The sequence below is a fragment of the Sinohyriopsis cumingii genome, chromosome 2 (assembly GCF_028554795.1).
Source record: "Sinohyriopsis cumingii isolate HCF-2022 chromosome 2, ASM2855479v2, whole genome shotgun sequence".
Lineage (NCBI taxonomy): Eukaryota > Metazoa > Mollusca > Bivalvia > Unionida > Unionidae > Sinohyriopsis > Sinohyriopsis cumingii.
In genome coordinates, this window is record NC_142962.1 from 45,183,202 (window position 1) to 45,205,753 (window position 22,552).

The window sequence follows — 22,552 nt, forward strand, 5'->3', positions numbered from 1 at the left end:
TTCAAACTGGCAAGCTTCTGGATAATGAGTCATGCATGCTAACCATTCAGCCACTGCAGCTCTGTTCTCCTTTAATTGTACAAACCGTTCTGGTGGCCTAGTGGTTAGAGCGTCCGCCTCGGATGCGGGAGGTCGTGGGTTCGATCCCCGGCCGAGTCATACCAAAGACTTACAAAAATGGTACTAACAGCTGCCTCGCTTGGCGCTCAGCATTAAGAGGTTAGTGTTAGGACTGGTTGGCCCGGTGTCAGGATAATGTGACTGGGTGGGACATCATGCTACATGTCTGCGGCATGATGCCCCAGTACTAGACATCACTATAAACTGCCGCATTGCAGACATCGTAGCGATATGACTGAAAAATTGTTAAAGCTACGTTAAAAATCAAAATCACATCACATTAATTGTACAAAATGCAGGAGGTGCATTTGGACATTCAACATCTCAGAACATTCAGGAAGTAAATCTGAAAGTATTCCCTCAGTGACGCTGCTGTATTTGATAACTAAATGTCCTCGTTAAAATAAGTGTGAATGACATTGAAAACAAAATGTTTCCTGTAAAATCTTGTAAATTAGTCAAGCAGTTTTTTTTTCTCAGCTTTAATTAACAATTGTTAATGGACAATAGATAGCAAAGGACGGATGATGGACCAGTACCATAAATTCACTTGGCCCCTTATGACCTAGTGAACCTAATATTCAAATAATTTTGAGAGAATCTTGTATGAACAATCAAGTTTTTAGAAATCTGACAATATTAGGGCCATGCATTGAGGTGCAGGAGTCTAATAATAGTCGTTTCTGTCTATCATGTCCATGTATATGTTCTGACTTCTTACAACCACCATAACTTTACAAACCATGCACATAATTGCTTTTCTGAAGGTGAAGTGCTTTTTAGCCGTGTGTCTATCGAAGGTTTCATCTTTTCATGTCCAATTTTAACAGAAATAAACAGAAATACATTAAATAAGCAGAGAAAATAACAGTATAAAATAGTCGTTTTAGTGAGGTGAGAGAGGCAGTGGTAAGGGCGGTGGGTTCTCAATTTCTATTTAAATGTATATATGAAAGATTTATGTATTATATTTTATGTTGCTGCTTTAGTTATTTCCGTCTTTTTGTAATTTGTATTGCCTGTGTAACAATAATCTATGTAAAGGTTGGACTTTTTAATATTCCTGCTGGCATACATGTTTCACAGCTGATTAGTCTTATTTTAACTTTTATCAACTTTACTGTAAAAATTATTTATTCTTTCTATGAAATTTAAATCTAAACTATTGCAAGGTTTTGAGAAAGTCAGAAATAACCAATAATGGTAACAGCAGTTGACTCTTAATGGAAGGAACATATAAACACGTCTTGGGGTAACAAGGTTATTTCTAAACATTGTACCTACAAGAAAATAATATAATCAGACATGTTTTTGTTATAGATCCAAGTCCAGTTGTACTGGCCCAAGCAAAGTAATGTTTAAGGCCTATATAGTATCAACCTGACATGTGCCAAGATAACTCGTAAAAAAACTATCAACAAGACATTGTACAGTATTTGTATTAATCAGAGTAGCATAAAGTTACAATACCAACATCCTTATTTTATGGAACTAGCTATCAAGTATTGTATAATTTGTGTAGTTAAATTTTTAACAGCCAAAACCATACTGTGGTAAAGAAGACAGGGATTTATAGATATAGTTTTCATGTTTTGTTCAAGACAGATCTGTCCTGTAGAAAGCTTATTTTGCATGGTAATGGTATGGGATGTCTTTAAAATACTACACTCAGCCGATTAAGAAATATTTTTCATTCTTTATTTTGATTTTGTGTACCGCGAGAGACAACTTGGACAGGTATGAATTGGTTTCAAATTACAAGCAGCTCAGTCTTTTCCATACACAAGAATGATGGGATATTTGAACATAAAGGAAGTCAAAAGTAATGTAAGAGACAACAGAGTACATAATGTGTACACATGACATCAATATCAAACATTCAAATCGCATGAAAACAATCAACTTTTGAAAAGGTTAGAATAAAGGATACAGTTGTAAATGTACAATAAACCACCCAAAACCTACATGGCAACAATGGCGATGGAGTAAGTACATTATGTGACCATGACCTGCTTCTGGTCAAGCCACTCAGAACTCGTGAAGATTCATCTAATAAGTGTTATGGATCTACCATAAATAGCATCTGTGAAATAAATGTAATTCAAATACCATGAGAAGTGAACTTAAGGCCAACTATTATTGTCTTAGAATAATGGTGTGCTTGTATCAAACATACATTTAATCAATAAAGTCAAATCATTGTGACCTTTTGATTTCATCTTGTGTTATTTATAGTAGTACATGACTGCTACTAAATATGCCTCAGAAAACAAGTTCAATAAAACATTTGGTAACTTACCTTGGAAGCTGAGCCAAATGGCATGTTGCATGAATATGCTTTAATGTGTATCTTTAATAATGGAATTTATATTAATGCTGTTCAATGGAAATACAAAGGAAATCCTTTTTGTCCCCTTTTATTAAGCTGGAAAGTAAAAAACTGTGACACTGAGCTTACTCTAAAAGACTCTTCGTGTATGATTTGGATTTTTAATGTAGCTTTAACAATTTTAGTCGTATCACTACACTGTCTGCAGTGTGTCAGTTTATAGTGATGTCTAGCACTGGTGCATCATGTCACAGATGTGTAGCTTCATTTCCCGCATAGTCACATTATCTTGACAACAGGCCAACCAGTCCTAATGCTAACCTCTTAATGCTGAGTGCCAAGTGAGACAGCTGCTAGTCTTTGGTCTGACTCAGCTGAAGTTTGAACCTGCAACCTCCTCCATCCAATGCAGATGCTCTAACCAATTAGGCCATTGGAATGGTCCTCTAAAAGACTTTTACAGTGACCTTAATCTACAGCATGGCTGGATGGCTAGAGTGACATTCACAAGGATACGGAAGTGGTCTCTATGTAAAGTTTGCAACAAGGTGGGCTCAACAACAAGCATTAACAAGAGTCTTTCAATGGGTCTGATGCTATATTGGGCGAAAAATAATTTCCAGGAATTTTAAATATGGATATTTTTTATTTTAACTGCATTTTCACCAATAACAAAATGTTCAAATTAACTGTGTTGGTGGATACACTTACTGGATGTCCAACTGGCACCATTTTCATTTAGGACCAAGTATATAATGTTTAAGTATTTTGGGGAGAACTTCATGTCAATATGACCATTCATTCAGGGAGGGGAAACAGCAAGAGTTCGAAGACAGCCATCATGGCAGCCGTATCTGATGTATGATTGGCACCATTTTCATTCAGGACCAACCAGGTATCATAAGAAGTATATCTGTGAAAACCCCATGTTGATACAGCCATCCATTTGGGTGGATATGTAGAACAGGCATGGATGACTGGGATTAATTGTTCAAGAGTAGTTGTTGGTTTGGGCTTAATGACAATTCTCAGTGCAAGATAGCCTATACATGGCAGCCAGTATAATTAGTGGGGGAAGAACCAGGGAAAACCCTAGTAAGAACCACCGACCCATGGGAAGCTACTGGAAGCTTTCTCACATACCCATATTGGATGAGTCCGAGACTTGAACCCACATGGACAGAGGTGAGATGGCAGCGATCAATAAAGGCAAGTGCTTTAGGCCACCCAGGGCCCCTTTAACTAGACTAAGAATAAATAAATGAATCAATAATAATACAGATGATTTTATAATCTAAGGAATTAATTTCATGCTTCTCCAATTTATTTTGAATGAAATATAGTAAATGCTAACTATTCTTCATTTCTTTTCTTTGTAAATTTTTTACATAATATCAAGGTTTACAATAAAAATAAATTAATATCCACTTTTTACATGAGAATGTATAATGAATGATTTTTTTTACAAGTGTTGGTGTGAGTCTAGGATCATTTTTGCTAGCCAAGGGTCGTCGACCTACATTGTCCCTGGCATCTTTACCTACCAGAAATTGTTTTGAAACAGTGCCTGTTGTGGATAAATGAGCCCAAAACAAACAATAATCAGTGAAATGGCTCATTATGTTACCTGTTAGGTATTCACTAAGGTGATTTCCATGATGTCCACAGGCATAGACTCAAAAGTTGTATTAACCTTTAAACTGAAGAAACTTGTGCACGAGATGTTGTGTACTGAGGCTGCTATGATTATTCCTTACAGTCTCCCTTTTAAAATTTAACAAGGGCTCTGACTGGATAAAAAAAGTTTCAGCTGCATGTAATCAGATAGCAAAGCAGACATAGTTTTCACTAGCTGAGATGCCAGGTATTGATCCAGAACAAAGTCAATCCAAGACCCTTGGCTAACATGGATGGTCTAGAATATTTTTTTCCACAAACTATGCTGCAGCCAAACTAAACATATTTATAACTTTAATATAAATATTTATTTACTGACAACAGTAAATGGTGCAACCATATGAAAAGAATAATATATACAAGTATATAAGCATCTGAGATTCAGTGAAGTATGTATGTCTCATCTAAAAACCATGCTACAATTAGTGCATTCATAATAAACACAAATAGTTGGTTTTCTTTCCTCATAGCTGCTGTGAACTCCAAAAAATATAAATTTGATACTGAAAGGGAAACAAGTCCTAGCAAGATGCTACCAAGCAGGAGACATCAATGTGAAGATGCTACCAAAAGTTTGTATATAGATGGCTTAGAGAAATATGGTGCTTTAAATATGATCATTGGTTTTTATTTGGTGTTGTACAGTACAGATACACAATAGGTCACTATGTGCCTGGGCAATCAGACTAATGTATCTTTTTCATGGTAGTCAACCAGGCTAATCCAATGATAGGATTAAAACTTGCATCCATTTGGTCATTAGTTTGGCATACTTCTCATAATATTGGTAATTAGGTTCTTTTTATATTAATAAGTACATACAAATTTCCCTTTAAATACATGTAATCCATCTAAATAAAGAAATCCCCCCCCAAAAAAAAAATAAGCAATCACTCTAAATACATGTAAAATGAACTTTCAATGTTTGTCTTTGCAATTTATATCTTAACAGAGAATTGACCACAAAAACTAACAAAACAGGAGATGATGAAAAGATCATATTTATCAATATATAACGTGCACCCATGTGAAAATAACCAGCACAGAGCCACCTCTGCCATCACATAATGAACAAGCAGTGTAGGGCCACTTAAGCCATCACATAATGAATAAGCAGTGTAGGGCCACTTAAGCCATCACAAAATGAACAAGCAGTGTAGTCACATCTGCCATCACATAAAGAACAAGCAGTGTAGTCACATCTGCCATCACATAAAGAACAAGCAGTGTAGAGCCACCTCTGCTATAATATAATGAACATGCACAGTGCAGTCACATCTGTCATCACACGAAGAACAAGCAACACAAAGCCACCTCTGCCATCACATAAAGAAAAACCAGTGTACAGCCATCTCTGCCATCACATGACAAGCAGTGTAGAGTCACCTCTGCATCATATAATGAACAAGTAGTGTAGTCACATGTCATAACATGAAGAACAAGCAGAGCAGAGCCACGTCTGCCATCATAAAATGAACAAGCAGTGTAGTCACATCTGTCATCACATGAGGAACAAGCAATACAAAGCCACCTCTGCCATCAAATGAAGAACATGCATATCACTCGAACAACTTTTGAGCTTGTTTGATACTGAGATTTTGTTTTCACTAGTCAAAAATGAACTTGTATATGTCAGGTAGTTTGTAACTGGCTGATAGTGGAAATTTAAGTGTGCAGTCAAGTTGATGAAGTTTGTGAACACAGGGCCACCCTGATCTATTGGCATATTATGTGACGATTAATCTAAGCCTATTCTTCTAAAAGCTACTTCTATACATGGCTTGAAACTGTAAGCATTCCCATGGCCTTGTTCTTCTGAGAGAATTACACAGGAAACGACTGGCAAAGAACAAAGCACCATGTGTTGTGTTTGTCTTGAAAAAAGTCAAAATAGTACAAGAAATTTTAATTTGAACCATTAAAGCAGGTAAATATTTATATACTAAAGCAAAGAAACCATACCTGTATTCAGCCTGGAAAAAATGATAAGGAAAATGATATCAGCATCCTAACTTAATATTACAATATCATATTTATACTTATAATAAACAAAAACATACAAAATGATACCAATTAAACATAATGTTTAAGAAATATGACTTTGTCTAAATTGTACTCGAAGAGTTGTGTCCAACTTTTTGTAGTAGCCTCTGTCGTTCCCGATTCATACTTGTCATAAAAGCTTCTTGTTTGTGGCTCATGTAAACCTTCACCAGAGCCATTGCCATTATTACCACCCAACAAACAAAGGCACACCAACCACCAAACTGAAAATGAAAACAAAAGCTGTCTTTAGTAACTTATTTACCCAACGATAACTAGGGCCAGGTATCTGTAATTCACTTCCACTACGATACTTATAGTGGATCTCAAATTGGGAATGCTTAAATAATGAATTTATGAAGTGAGCTGAATAATTTCTAGCCCCTTTAAGACTTGTTAGCAAAACTGTAAACTATTCAATGAGTTTAATAAATTGAATATTGAGTTATTTCCCATTTGATATTCCATTTATTCCAGTTTTCACTGCAAAAGAAGAAATTATTTTTAGCATTTCTTTTTTTTTGGCATGGGTGGTGCATACATAAATTCTCGCACATCAAAAAAATGTCCTAGATGTGAGCTGGATCAATATTGCTCAGTGTGATAAGCAGTAACAATTCTGAAACAATATTTTTAAATAAATAACAATTAAAAGAGGAACAGTTCTTTTAATAATAATAATAATAATAATAATAATAATGACTTTGTATAGCACCTAATAACTAGAAGCTCTAAGCTTTACAACATTAGACAACACCTAATATATAAAAAACATATATAATGACATTATTACAAACAACAAACAACATGAAATTAAAAACAAAAAAACATTCTGAAAATATTTTAAGGTAGGAAACATTATTAGGTCTTTAAGTTTGTTCTTGCAGTCAAAATGAGTTGTAAGGGCACTCTTGAATGGGATCACTGTGTCTAAGTTCAGTGGGAAATTCATTCCATGTTGATGGGCCTGTGGTATACAAAAGAACATTGTCCATATGACTTCATATTCATAGTGGGAATAATGAGCATACGCTTGTCAGAAGAGGAGCGTAAGCATCTTGCTGGTGTGTACACATGGGTTAATATGATAGGTATGTTAGACTGGAGTCTGTCAGTGAAATATAGCACAGAGAATAAATTTTTTGTTTGATTCTGGATTGAATGGATAGCCAGTGTAGGAAACAGAGCAGCGGGGAGGTGTGCTCTGATCATGGTACTCTAAGTATGATCCAAGCAGCTGTGTTTTGAACTTTTTGAAGTTTCTGAAGTAGATACTGAGATGAACCAGACATAATTGAGTTACAGTAGTCCAGTCTTGAAAGTACTAATGAACATACAAGTGTTTTAGTGGCATCAACTTAAAGATATTTGCAAATGGAGCTGATGCGTCTCAGCTCAAGATATGAAGCCTTGCATATGTTCATGACATGTTGGTGCAACGTGAGAGTACTGTCCAGAGTGACACCTGGGTTATGTACTGACTGTGTGAATTAAATGTTGGTGTTGCTGATATTTATTGTTTGAGGTAAAGGATGTGACTGAGACAGTCTTTGTGTTGTGATCAGAATGGCCTCAGTTTTATCATCATTCATCTGCAGCTTGTTACATGTCATTCATGATTTCACATCAGAAATGCACCTCTCTACACCTTGGATGGTAGCATCAACTTCAGTTGGGTGGCTAGATTTGTATATTTGGGTGTCGTCAGCGTACAATTGGTGAGACACCGGATCATGATCTATGACACTTGAGAGCAGCTGAGTGTAAAGAATGAACACAACAGGTCCAAAAACAGACCCCTGTGGAACACCACAATATAGATTAACTGGGCATGAGTGTATTCCATTTGCTGACACAATTTGTAATAACCTGAAAATGACATAGAAAATATTTTTTTTAATCACTGGACCATTGCTGGAAGTTCTGTGTGATATTACATAGTTCACTCAGTGAAGTCAGCTGGATTTGTTGAGTTCCAATATGTAAGGATTTCACACACCCCACCCCACCCTGATGACCGACATTACCCTTGGTGTGATGGGAATCATGTAAGTTTGGTAACTGTTCCTAATTAATCGAACTTCAATGTATTGCTTAAATTAATAATAAGGCGCAAAATTTTCAAATCTTAGATGCCCATGCTCAGAGATTTTAATTCCCAACAAATGTATGGCATTCTGCTTGGACATCTCCACGTGTATTCAATTACATGTATTTGTTCATTCTTGTAAGGGAAAAATATAAAAACTATTCTTATCATCATAGAAAAGGTAGTCGATGGAAATGTAAAATATGTAGTTTCCTGTTTGGGACTGTTGGAGCGTTTGGGTAGCGAGCCAAAAAAAAGAACCTTACACAAAAAAATGTGCAAACTTATTTCTTTGAATAGTTTTTGCCATGTTCTTTAGTGTGGTATATCATTTTGTAGTTTGCTACTGTGGTCAAGTGAATTAAGTGTGATACCATGTCATTTTTTCATTTAATTCGTTATCAGATTAATTAGGATCAATTACCAAACTTTGGTTGTTAATAACGGGACCATAATTTGTGCTGTTAAGTGAAATATACAAAATCGGATGGATTCTTATAGAAATGCACCTTTCTGAGGCAGAAATTGACTTCATCTTCTCATGCTAATATTTTATGACTGTGTTTACAATGGCCACTGCATTGATTCTACATAACATCTGCTAAGTCAGGTCTTTATTAGGGAATGGCTTAAACAAATGCCGACTATTGATAACTGAAACTTACAAACCCATCAGACTATTAACATTATGAAAGTTACTAGTCTGACAGGAAATCTGCTAGCCTCGGGCAAGCGGACTACCGCTAATTTCGAGCCCTGTATCAGTAACTGAAGTCTCATACTCCTACTATATTACTAAAAGGTTGAGCTTGAAAAGATGTTTTCCATAATTACTTTGTATAGCTGAAGAAAGCCATATATACCTGAGCCATCTGTATCTCTGTGTAGAAGTTAGTCTGGTCAATCCCATAGTCTTGAAGAAATGTTATGTATTGTGCTGTTTCACACCTAAATAAAAAGAATAACTTACTAAAAGTCAATGAAAATCTTTTGTTGTCGTAAAAGCTGAGGGAGGGCAACTAGTTTGTCATGCTTATTTGTATTGCTGTGTGAAAAAGACAAGCTGTGTTGTGCATCTGGATCACTTTGACCCACTTTAAGGGTTGGTTAACAGTAACTGTTGGAATTGCAAATGGCCATTAAGTGCCACATGTTTTATAATGAATTTTTTTACCTGAAAGTCTTATAAAAACTGCCAGTGCTATTTATATAAACATTTACAAAAATGGAGAGTCCCAAGTACATTTTGAACATTTTCAGAGCCAGGTTACTCCCTTGCATAATAAAGAGCTAATAATTCTCCATGAGAATAGATTAAATATTCAGATCATTATCAATAGTAAACATTGAGTTCAAGTCTTGATTCTATTAAGTATTTTCAGACTTTGTATCCTTGAGAAATACATTACTTGCTGAATTGTACAAAATTTGTTGCTTTTTGCTCTTTTCTGCTACATAGTTTAAGATAATAGATTTGTAAGAGAAAATTGGGGGATTTGTGTATGGAATATGAATTTCTCTAAAATATTTTAGAAAACTTTGTTTTTGAAATTTAAATTCATTGTTTTGGAAACTTCTTAGTCCCAGGTATTTTAATGACATATTTGAGAAATCCAATGTGAAACCAACAAGCTTTTACAGTGTCATCTAAAGTGGAGAATTTTGTTTTAAATCCTACCCAGGATGGATTAGAGTCCTTGAAATTTAATGAACTGCTTTAGCTTGCCAGACAATACGATCTGTTGTAAGCAAAGTATTTAATGGATCTCTAGACTTTATATTTTTGCCCTTCAAAATAGGTTTTGGGACATATTATATGGTGACCCTTGAAGCTATGTTAAGAAAGCTTCTGCTTCAGGCATAAAAAGAGCTGATGCTAGTATGTTGAAAAATTGAGAAATTAAAAAACTGCATCCACAGTGACATTAAAACCTAAATAGAGTATATGGTTTTGTAGCACCTGATCCCAAAAGACAATATAGTTTGAGAAAAGAAATGAACATTACATTCTACTTTTAAATTGTCTGAATTTTAATTGGATTGCCTTTTGCATATTTGCTGAAAGGCTAATTATCTGGCATGCTGTCTATTTCTGTTCATCCATGTACATCAGACTTGTATTTAACTCCATTTTTGGGCTCAAAATCACACAGTGGTATCTCCATGAACACTTTCCCAGCTCCAATAATGTGATGTCAAAATTTTAAAAATTATTCACTTGATAAATGTCAACAGCAAGTATCTGCTGAAGAAAATTGCCACCTGAAGCAGAACCACACTGGAAGTCAGCCTTTTAAGTTTTCTAGGTAGCCTGTATTGTAAACACACTTTGTAAAACTTTCATTGATGCAAGGTTCAAACCATGACATAATTCTCGTTCCCAGACACAATAAGTCAGTAAAATTTAGTTTGACAACCATTCATATCAAGTAGAGCACATATCCATGAATAGTTGCCTACCTGAACAACAGATGTCACGATAAGCAATACATTAGTGCTTTAACGGTGAATGGTTAAATAAAAATTGTGTACTGTACCGAGTACATTTTCATGTGCATTTGAAAGCTACACTGCTGGTGTCACCAATTGTAATTGGTGGTTATTGTTTGTTCTCGTCCAGGGTAAACAATAACCATCAATCAGCATTTAAGGTAGCTTATTCGCTGCACGACATTTAGGAAGTATTGCAAAGCTACAGAGAAACTTGGCTTAAAAATTGATCATTAATTCTTCTGAGGGAATAAACTCTGAGAAATACAGAATAGACTGATGAGTGTTTAGCCACAATATAAAGACACAGATTCTGCAGAGAGACATTTTATATGCAATACAAATGATCTCTAGAAAAGAATGAGAACTATGAAGAATGTGCCAGTGACTTGGGCAACAGACTGGGGCTGTGCTGTATTCTGGTTTCTTTCCAGAATTATCTATGGATTTTCATCTAGGACACATTCTTATTACATGTATATACTCGAGGGTAATTCTCTCAAATAATATAAAGTTATGCAATACTGACAGATAATGTGTACTGCTATAAAAGTACAAACAATAAATAGCATCTACCTAAAACAAAATAAACTGAAAGAATAAAGAACACTTAAAAAGAGTTCTGGAAATCATACCAATATTATCAATACATTTGCTTTAAAAGGTACGATGAGAAGGCTACAGAGAAAGGATAATATACATGTACTGGTAACTTACGATACCAACTGTGACTCTGGACGCTCAATCAGCCTACACCACTTATTAAATCCCACTGACAATACTAACGAAGAGGTGAACAGCAGCAGCATCATGACAATGGAAAGTAGGGCCTTGATAAAGGACCCCAGCCAAGAGCTTAAAAAAATAAGAAAATATATCTGTATTATCACAACAAATCTGTACATTCCAAAGAACCAACAAAATTCTAAGTGAGGTATAGCTAGGATAGCTTTAGAAGCCATAACATCTGTTACTATAGTCTGTCTAGCATACTTACTCTAATGACAATAGCCTAGCCTATAGATATGCATGCACAATCATAATAATGTATTTGATCAGAAATGACATAAACTGCCATACTTAAATCCAGACAGCATGGATAATACCAAATGCTAGTTCAAGCATGTGCAACTTGATGGAAATGGGATTCAGTTTATCACAACCATCAACCTGGATGTTAAAACCATGGAAGTGAATAATGCCCATTGTTCATCCATAGTGGGATTTGCTTCATTTTTGTCTCCTTCTTTTACATAATAGAAAATAAACATAAAAAAGAAAGCGATAAATGGATAGAAAGAGAAACAAATAACAAAGGTTACAAGTAGGTATAATCATATACTGTATTGCAATGTTTAAGATAGCTAAAACACCACTCCAACTACATGCATCTTCTTTCATGCTGTCTTTATTATTGAATTTTACCACAATGATTTAATTATTAAATGTGATTTTTTTATCCTTCATTTCAATGTCTACTGTGATAGACATCTGCAGATTCTCATCCTTCTCACTCACCATTTAATTCCATGACAGCACGCATGTACAGAACAGTAAACAATCTCATGATATCTACCTAACTGGGTATTTTCACTTCTCATAACATAAAGTACAAACAATAATGTGGATAAGCTAAGGCATTAGGAATGTTGTTGTTGTTGTAGGGTTTAATGCCATCTTTCAACACAAGATAGGTTATACATGGCGGCCAGTATAAATGATGGAGGAAGAATCTGGAAAACCCACTAATGAAAACTACTGGCAAGCTTTCTCACATACTCACATTGGCCAAGCCTGAGACTTGAACCCACCATGCATATAGAGGTGAGAAGGCAATGATCCACAATGGCAAATGCTTTAGACCACTTGGCCACTCAGCCCCCATTATGAATGTGAATGTAAAGAGGTAAATTAAAAACAACAAAATACATGTACCAAGAGGTTTTGGCCTTGTAAACCTGCATACAGAGAGTAAGTTAGTAAAAATTTTAACCAAACTATACTACTGCATATTCTTTTAAATTGCTGATAATTAAATATAATTCCAATTTTTATAAATGAAACAGATATTCTGCAGTACAATTGGCTGCAAACGGTCACGTGATACTGAACTGAATTTTTTACACATCGAAAAATTCTGGGACTACTTTCAGTTTTTGTACTGTTTGAATTAATAATAAACATTGCATACATAGTCGTGCAAAATGTCCGATTAGTGATTTTTCACTGCAATCTTCTGTGGAGTGTTTTGAACAATTAGATGACCAGGAGTTAAAAGAAATAATAGAAGTGATTGAAGCAGATGAAGATGGATTTGACAATAATGCGATGTTACAAACGCTGAAAATGAAACATAACAATAGAGAATGGTAAATTCCCTCACACAGCACCCCATGACCTCAGTCACCCTAGCCATACACAACAACAATAATAATAGTGTGGGAACTGGGCCAGTAAATTTTGAGGCCGATGAGGGATATACACCAAGATAAAAAAATTATCTGAGGGGGACTTAAAAGCTATTGAAATAAATCAATACTTAATGGCTATTAAACGAAACACAAAATGGGGTATTGGCATTTTCATGGTGTTTTTTCAATATAAAAAATATTTTAAATGTGTGTGGTTGTTGGTGACATGGTAAACATGACCACTTACACAAAAATAAAAACAAATATTTATGAGACCATTATTCAAAGACTGAATAAAGTTTTTAAAACTACCTTGTCCACCAATGTGACTTTACACCATTGAAAAATGTATATAATAATCCATAAAGGTGATTGTTGTGCTAATTTATTTTGGATGTGTAGTCATTAATTCCTTCCAGCACTCAACTATTCAACCAAACAAAACATGTGGCCGGTTTTGTGAGCAACTCTACATTTAACGACTGCATATTTAATTTCACATTAGATAACCAAAAGGGTCTTGTTAAGTATTAACGCTGATGAAAAAGATATAAAATGTTATTCCTGCAAAGTAGTTAAATTTCATTTGAAATTGGATCACTGAACAGGTCATCACAAGTATTAATGCTGTTGAGAATGATCTAAGATGAAAAGTATGAAGTTTCTGAATAAACGTAACTGTGACAGTAGTCATTATGTTCGTGTGATTCTGTACAGGTTATGTATTATGGGGTGATGTGAAGTGGCGAATGAAAGGAAAGTATGCGCTACTTAAATTGGAATGCATTGTTGATGGAATAAATTGATTTGACGAAAGAAAGGACGAAATTGGAATTATAAGGATTAAATGATCATGGTTGGATATTTATTGATGTGTAAATTTTACCTAGTCCTTTGGACTTTATTTACTTTGTGAGTGATTAGGTAAAATTTACACATCGATAAATACCCAACCATGATCATTTTTTATTCATATAATAAAATTTTCATTTATTTATCAATAATGACATAACTATATTTGTGCACATTTTTTTTATTCATTTATCAAGAATAATATAACTAAACTGGAAGACACTATAGACTGATCTTGTTTGTTTTGTTTTATCCTTTGTGAAAAGTTCCATTTTCTTGAAACTTTTAAGCATTTCATATAAATGTATGAAATGAAAATTTCAGAATAAAAAGACTGTCATTGCTACTGGTGAAAGTGCATACATGATTGGTTCAATTTACTGTAAAAGTTAACATGTACTGTACATGTCCGTTAACATTATCAGAATTTCAATTACTACACCATAAATATAAGACTGCCATTATGCTTTGATTTTCTTTGGGTATGTGTGTGTTTTGCATTATAGTTCTCCATACACAAAAAAGCAGGTCTGTTTTTAATTCAATGCCACAGTACAATAAATACTTCCACCAGTAAGATCAAAACACAGTGGGCACTTGGTTAGGTTCTCATGGAAAGGCTCACTGGCATAGCTGTTACGGCAGACTGTTACGTGTTTAGGCTCTTTCAAACAGTAACAAGAAAAGAGTGAAGACAACAAGCTGTGTAAAATTTAACAATTTATTTCCCAGAAAAACAAGATAAAAATGATAAAACAAATCAGTTTTACTAATCAAATCCCGATGAAATCCAAAATGGAAGGTGATGACATAAGCCGTGGTCAACACTGTAATGATGTGTCAACAGTTCTTTGTTGAACCATAGAAAATAATATTCCAGAGTTTGAACTCTGTGTAAGTTTTGATAAATGTCCTTGTCCAAAAATTAATTTAGAGCACAAATATTTCCTCGGAAATATTATCTCTTGGAATCGAAATAATTTGTTGAAAACAAAATGATTAGCCCCAAAACTGGTCACAACATAAAACATTTTGACATCTCAAGTGTTATGGCAAGAATGACTACTATTTCTTAAAACATCAACAATAAAGCTAGCTACAATGCAAAATAGATGCCCAGATGTGGGTCAATCCTCTGGAAAAACAACTGATAATGTTATTTGTCACATACTCCAAGTATGGCATTAATTTCACTTTATGACTCTTAATTTGAGAAAGAATAGATTTTTTTTTTAAGTTGTCTACTAAAACTATCACTTATTTCTGAATCAAGGTCAGGAACTAGGTCAGCATTAGATACAATGTCTCTATAAAGTTTCAAAATAAAACAAAACATCAGCCAGAACTGAACTCTATTCCAGTAAATAAAGTTACATTACAATAGCAACTAAAACAATAAAAATTTGTTACAACTAACAAACAAACAATTAAATTAAATCAAATATACATAACAAGATAAACATATTTGTGTTTGAAAACATGAGGGCCCATTGCATTCATGATGATTACAATTAAACTGAACTAAAGGACTAAAAAACATTTCAGTCAAGAAAACTTGATTGGTATTTATTTATTAAAGCGCTGCCTCTAGTAAGCTTTAGTGACATTTTCATTGATCAATTATTTTTTATATTGTTATTTATGGTGTACTAAGAATGTTGTTTGGAAAGAAAATTTAACAAAATATATGACTTTCTATTATGTTGATTCAAATTTACAGGTCCTGTCCACCATTTTTAATGACAAAACAAGCAATACATCAAGATTTCAGTTACCAATTTTAATCTAAATTTTCTTAGAGTTCAACAATTAGGGGCCAATTGTTTTATTTTCTAGTTATAAAAAAATAGGATCCATGCCAAACCCCACATTTAAAGTGAGTTACCAGGGAAAAAGGTTTTGACACACACACACACACACACATATATATATATATATATATATATATATATATATATATATATATATATATATATACACACACACACACACACACTTGGATAAATTTCATGTTAAGATGATTTCACAAGAATTTTTTAGTTTAATTTTCTTGTGAAGCCTAGAAAAATAATGAAATTAAACGTCTAAAACAAATATACATGTACCAGGATTCATAAATGGCTGAAATGACTTATTATTATTGAAAGCAACGAAACCCAAAGTTTTGAGTTACCTGAAATTTAATTTACACAACCACTCTTGGGACTGCAATTACTGCACAAGTCAGTGGGTAGATCTGTGTATTGGCTATATCATGCAGAGGAAATGGAAGCTACCTATAAGTGCCTTCCCAAGGATACAATGAGGCAGCCATCATTGGTTTGCATGGCTAAGCATAATTTTATTTTGTGTCACTTTTGCTACATTAGATATCCTTTGTGGGACTTGATGTCTCTTTTGATCAAGTCTTTGGTAGCCTGTCAACAGGGTTATAAAACCCTGACAAAAAGAGTCACTTAAAGAAACCAACAGATAAGAATTTCAAGAATGCAAGGCAGGATCAAAATTCTAAGTATTGAAACTATCCTTAATATTCTTCAGTGGTAACGGGATTTTCAAATTAGCTACTGTGGCGGACATATTGGATGTTGGATTTGCATAATTTTTATTTAGGACATTGTTAGAAACCATTAGGTGAATTATATATTGTTACGAATTGTACATCAATACAAATATACTAGCTTGATGTCCATATGGGTAGTTTGAAACTATGTTAAGATGTTTTTGCCAAAGAATGTTCTGTATCATTTATATTATGCACAACGTTCGATGTGTTTTACAATGTCCGCCATCTTTGTTTTGGAGGCACCTCCATTGTGTCATATCATCGGTTTACATTGTTTCAATGCTGTAAATCACACATATAATACTTTCATGTACAGATGGATATTCTAATACTATGTTAAGTTCAATGTATTACAAAACAAATCTTCTGTATGATTGATATTATGTACAACGTTCAATGTATTTCACCATGTCCACCATTCTTTGTTTTGGAAGCAATTGATGTATTGGAGGCACATCAGATTTCCACTACGCGGTGTATGCAATCATTACTGAACACCAATAAACAGTTGATGTAACTAGCTTTCTATGTAGAATAAGTTATGCTCAACAATAGAATAATGCACTTACCGTCTCCTGGAAGGACGCATCCGGATAGTGCATGTTCTAATTTTCCCGCACCAAAAACTTGTTTGGAGGCCAATGTTTACTGTTTATATGTACGACACAATGATTTTAGTGTTTGATCATATGTTTGTAATTAGGAGTGTAATAATATAATTAGCAATCAATATTTGTTTTGAATCAATATTTAAAGATATTTAATATTTATCGAGTCTTAAATACTTGTTAGCAATATGTACTATTTTGGCGGTGTGTTTGACTGTGTAGTGCAACCAAAGGTTATAAATAACGGTGTAGTGCACACCAGTCAGTTTCCTTTCAACCGAAATCGGGTTCATATGCAAATGCGATACATAATCGGCTTCCAAAAGTGATAGGGAATGTTATCATTCTCTAAATAGAAATTAACTGGAAATAATTATATATCTGCAATATAAAAATTTAGTAAATTTCGGTACTAAGGAAAATCAAAGCCAAAGATAAAGCGTTGAGTATTCATAGGGGTAATATTGCAATTTCACGGTCTCAATTTAAGGATTGCCAAAGTTTCGAAACAGCAAGTAATTTTCTAAATATAAGTGAGCTTGTGCTGGGAAATTAAACCAGGGGTGAGCATGTTACAGTATATTTGTGTGCTTAACTTTTGTCCATGATGGTAAATTGCACTTTAACTTTTGTCTATGATTGTAAGTTGTAATTGAATCTATAAAAGTACTTGACTTTGGAGCATTCTAGGCCCAGTCTTGTTTACAATTAGACCAGAATTTTCTATGGGAATGATTCACATCTAGCCTCTAAGTCACACAAAAATGTGTATGAATGGGAATTCGATAAATGAATAATTTATTCCAAATTTGTATCAGTCACTGGCAATCCAGCTATGTTGTTGAAGTCAGATATAATGTGATAGGAATTTAAAATTTGAAATATCCATTGGAAATTACTGAAGTGTACATTCAATTTTTGGATTCATACACACTACTTTGGATTTTTGTGAACTCATTCACACACATTCTGGATTGCAACACTGTGTTACATTAAAACATTCAAGACTAGGAGTTCTTTTGTAACATTATATATCATTATATATTTTTGTACTTGTAATAGGACATTAGGATAATTTGGGATTTAATTCACAATACTGTGTCTCTTTAATTTTTACTTTGTATTGTAAAGAAATAAACTGCTCATTGATTCTGTTAAATTGTTGGTTTTACTTTCTTTCTGTTAAACAATTTAAGACATTCAGTCGTAACAGGTGAAAAACCCATGTCAATATGACCATTCATTTAGGGGGTTTACATATAGTAATATTTTCAAGACAACTGTCATGGCATGCATACTGGATGTATCATTAGTAAAATTTTCATATAGAACCAATTAGAAATCATAGGTGAAAACTCCAAGTTTATATAGCCAATCCATTTGGCAAGACAGGAGATAACAATATTTCAAGATGCCCACCACTGTGACCATATTGGACATTAGATAAGTGCCATTTTAATTTGGGACCAACAAGACATAAGAAGTTGTTACATGTATGTCACTATGGTCATAACCTGTGATGTGATTTGGATTTTTAACATAGCTTTAAAAAAATTCAGTCATATCGCTACGATGTCTGCAATGTGACAGTTTATAGTGATGTCTAGCACTGGTGCATCATGTCGCAGACATGTAGCATGATGTCCCACCCAGTCACATTATCCTGAAACCAGGCCGACCAGTCCTAACACTAACCCCTTAATGCTGAGCGCCAAGCGAGGCAGCAGTTAGTACCATTTTTGTAACTATTTGGTATGACTCAGCAGGGGATCAAACCCAGGACCTCCCGCATCCGAGACGGACGCTCTAACCACTAGGCCACCGGAGCAGTCTGGTCATAACCTAAGTAACAGAAAGATGCAAGTTCTTAAAAACTTGACAAACAATTTAATTATCAAAGCTATAAATAAAAATGTCAGAGGAACACAGCATTATGAAGTGAATCCAAACAGTCTTGAAAAAGTATTATTCAAGTCCAAAAGTATGAAAAGTGCCATATAATTTCCAAAACTGGAAATATATTAGTCTGCCAAGAATCATGTTGTCAAAATGGAATTGTCCTGAACTCCTCTAAATAATTTACAATAGTTCCAAAATAATATTATAGTCCAATTGAGTACTTTCTATTTCCACTGAACAGTCTAAACAAATATTTGTCCTCTCAAAATAACATTTAAATACAGCATAAAACATGTCTGCAGACTTGATGTTACAAGCAGAACACAAGAGAAAAGAATGACTCCAAAATAGGAATGAATCAGATTTCGCACTTTTCTCCTTATATATACTTTCAACAGTCCATTATGAATATATGTTGCAATATACCCCATGTGATAGATCGTACTACTCAATTTAATATTTCAAAATACCTATTCATGTGACCAAACTCATCCCACAGGAATTAACTTAATTCTTCTAACATACCACCTGACCAATCTGTCTAATGGGAAATATGCCAAATCTCATAGACATATTTACTAATGGTTCTATTATTAGTAATTGTCAACACATACTTGAGCACCTATTTATAGAATCAATGTAATTTTATGCTCTTTAGCATCTTAAAACAGACTATGTAAGTACACAATTTCAAGTAAAGGTAATCACTATTATATACAGCCATGAATAAAAATTTAAAAAATTAGTGAAAATCATGTACCAGAAGTTATAACAAATATAGATAAACATACATTTTCTAGTGAAAACCCCATGCTGATATGACTTTCCATTTTGGGGTGGATTAGTGATTAGAGTGTCTGCCTCAGATGTGGGAGGTTGAACCTAGGCCGAGACATACCAAAGACATATAAATGATGCTAGCAGCTGCCTTGATTTGTACTCAGCATTAAGAGGTTAGTATTAGGACTGGTCACCCTGGTGTCAAAATAATGTGACTGGGTGGGACATGATGCCCCAGTGCTAGACATCACTATATACTGACACACTGCAGGCGATATGCCTAAATTGTTAAAGCAATGTTACAAATCTAAATCACGCACACACACACACACACACACACACACCCCGTTCTAGGGGAGTAAAAGTAACAAGAATTTCAAGATGGTTACAATGCAGGCCATACTGGATTATCACATTCACACCATTTCCATTTAGGACCAAGTGATAATTATAAAAAGTCTTCAGGTGAAAGCACAAATCAATATGACCAGCCATCTAGTTGAAGCAGCACTAGCAAAACTTTATAGATAACCACTGTGGTGGTCATATTCGATGTCAGACTGGCACAATTTTCATGAATGACCATTATACAACATGAAGTCTTTTAGTGTAAATCCCATGCTAATATGATCATAAGTCTAGATGCTGTGGCCATATTAGATCTCTGAGTAGCATCCTTTTTGCCTTAGACCAAATGGACATCATAAGTCTTTCAGCAAAATATACCCCATGCTGATATGACCATCCATTTAGGTGGTGCTTTACAGTTTTGTATTTTGCATAGGGTTAGAATTTTAATGAAAAAGACTTGTTAATGGAGAGACGAAATGGCTATGGGCCATCCCATATACCCTTCTCGTCTATGATCAGTTACAGGTAAAAATAAAAACGTGTTTTGTTTGACCAATGGTAATGAACAATTGCAAGAAAGAGATAATTATCCAATCAAATGTATACATATGCCAAATAACGACAACACATGTGCTGCTCATACCAACAAATGATCAGCAATTGCGTGACAAACTATACAAAATAAAATAACTTGGTAAAATACTATCCTATAGTAAAAGTCACCTGGGTCATGTATGTGCATTTACTGGTATAAATTTAACAATTAATTTTAGTTTTCAAATTTAATTGTAACATAGTTTTATCAAGATTTATTCAATTGTGATTTTTGAGTGATCTGCACAATGATTGTCATAACAAAATTTAATGATGAAAATTATTGATCACTGTGGACTTTTACAATGTCAGTTGAGTATTAGACTGGGTCAAGAAAGTTGATATTGGATTATTAGTAAAGGGTAAATCTTGGGTATAGTCGTGTGAACAATAAGTTGCTCAAACGTTCATTCATCTAGTGTATCTTTTGTATGGATGTTCAGCTATGAATGAGATGGAGTAACATACATTTATTTAAAGCAAGTTTTATTCTTAACTTGTACATATGACATTTCTTCAAAATGATAATTTAGCATAATGCAACTTTAACTAAAACAAATCTGAATTAACTGCCACATTTCCTTATGTGTATGAAAGAACATATTTATATGGGAAAAATAGATTTTATATGCAAATTGAAATATAAGACATGACATACCATAAATAAGATATATATGAAGTTACATAATTACCTCTAATTTTTTGAACTTGTAGGCCATTGTTTTATTTCCTGCTTGCGTTTTCCCCATGCTTTGTTTATGAATGACGACATTGTTGCGTCTCTTTGTTTGTAGTACAACTTCTTCCCAACAGCAGGCTCTTTCCTTCTTACATCACAGCATGCAACTGAGCCCGGTTTAAATGAGATCACCCGCTTGGGTAACTGTGTCTAAAAATGCTGACTTACCTTATCATTGACTTTGCTGTTAAGCATATTTCGAGGTAATTAGACAATAATCTTTATAGGAATTTCGAAAGACAATGTGCAAAATAAAGTGAATAAACGCTATTTATAGGTATGTGATATCAAAATTCTCCAAAAACTGACACCTGTAGCTGCAAAAAGTGACTCAGCGCGCGTGCATGAGCCATTTCAGGTGTTCTATACAACGTCTGAGATTTGCACATTTATGTGTGCCTTTGCAATGTTAGTAGTACCCTTAGATGGTATTACAGAAATGTCAGTGTGAAGTCGATTTTGGGGTATGTAATAAAAAACCGAGATTATATCCCGTCAGCGGTAGGGACATTTTAAACTATGTTATAACCCTTGTCAACACGAAAATACACACCTGTCAGAGTCTCTGCATAGAAAAAGTGACTCCCAAACTACATAGAATAATGAAACAAGCATGACCATCACTCCCATAAAAATATTAAAGCCGCAAGCACTGTCTGGTCCCCATTTAATGTCTTTAAGTTGGGTAACGCCGTCATCTACGCTGCTGTTGCTTTTCCAAGTCCCTGTTGCATACAACATACACTTGCCATTGAATTCACGCTGATTTGTTGACAAAGGAACAAAAAGAAAGAACGAAACAATGAATGAAATTAAAAATGTTGTCACTTGCGCTAAAACTACAGTATTTCCCAGACCCATTATTAGATGTCATCTGCAAAAATCGAATCATATATGGTTGACGTATCAAAGTTCAGGCTGTTGGGCTGGTACTCAATGGGGCGTATCTAGAAGGGTTCCTCCTTTATTTAAATTTTTCCATGAGTGGTGGTTAATTTATTTAA

The 22,552-nt window shown here is 34.3% G+C and overlaps 1 protein-coding gene across 1 annotated transcript; it reads right to left on the bottom strand.

The window, feature by feature from the left end:
• Nucleotides 1-1,804: 1,804 nt before the first annotated feature.
• On the bottom strand, nt 1,805-22,496 carry LOC149804755 (transmembrane protein 179-like). Its single transcript, XM_089943980.1, has 4 exons — nt 22,102-22,496; nt 11,466-11,603; nt 9,122-9,206; nt 1,805-6,393 (listed from the first exon to the last, which is right to left on the bottom strand). Exons 1-4 carry the CDS (start codon nt 22,407-22,409, stop codon nt 6,232-6,234), a joined length of 693 nt encoding a protein of 230 aa, XP_089800106.1. The 5' UTR covers nt 22,410-22,496; the 3' UTR covers nt 1,805-6,231.
• Between the last annotated feature and the right edge of the window lie 56 nt (nt 22,497-22,552).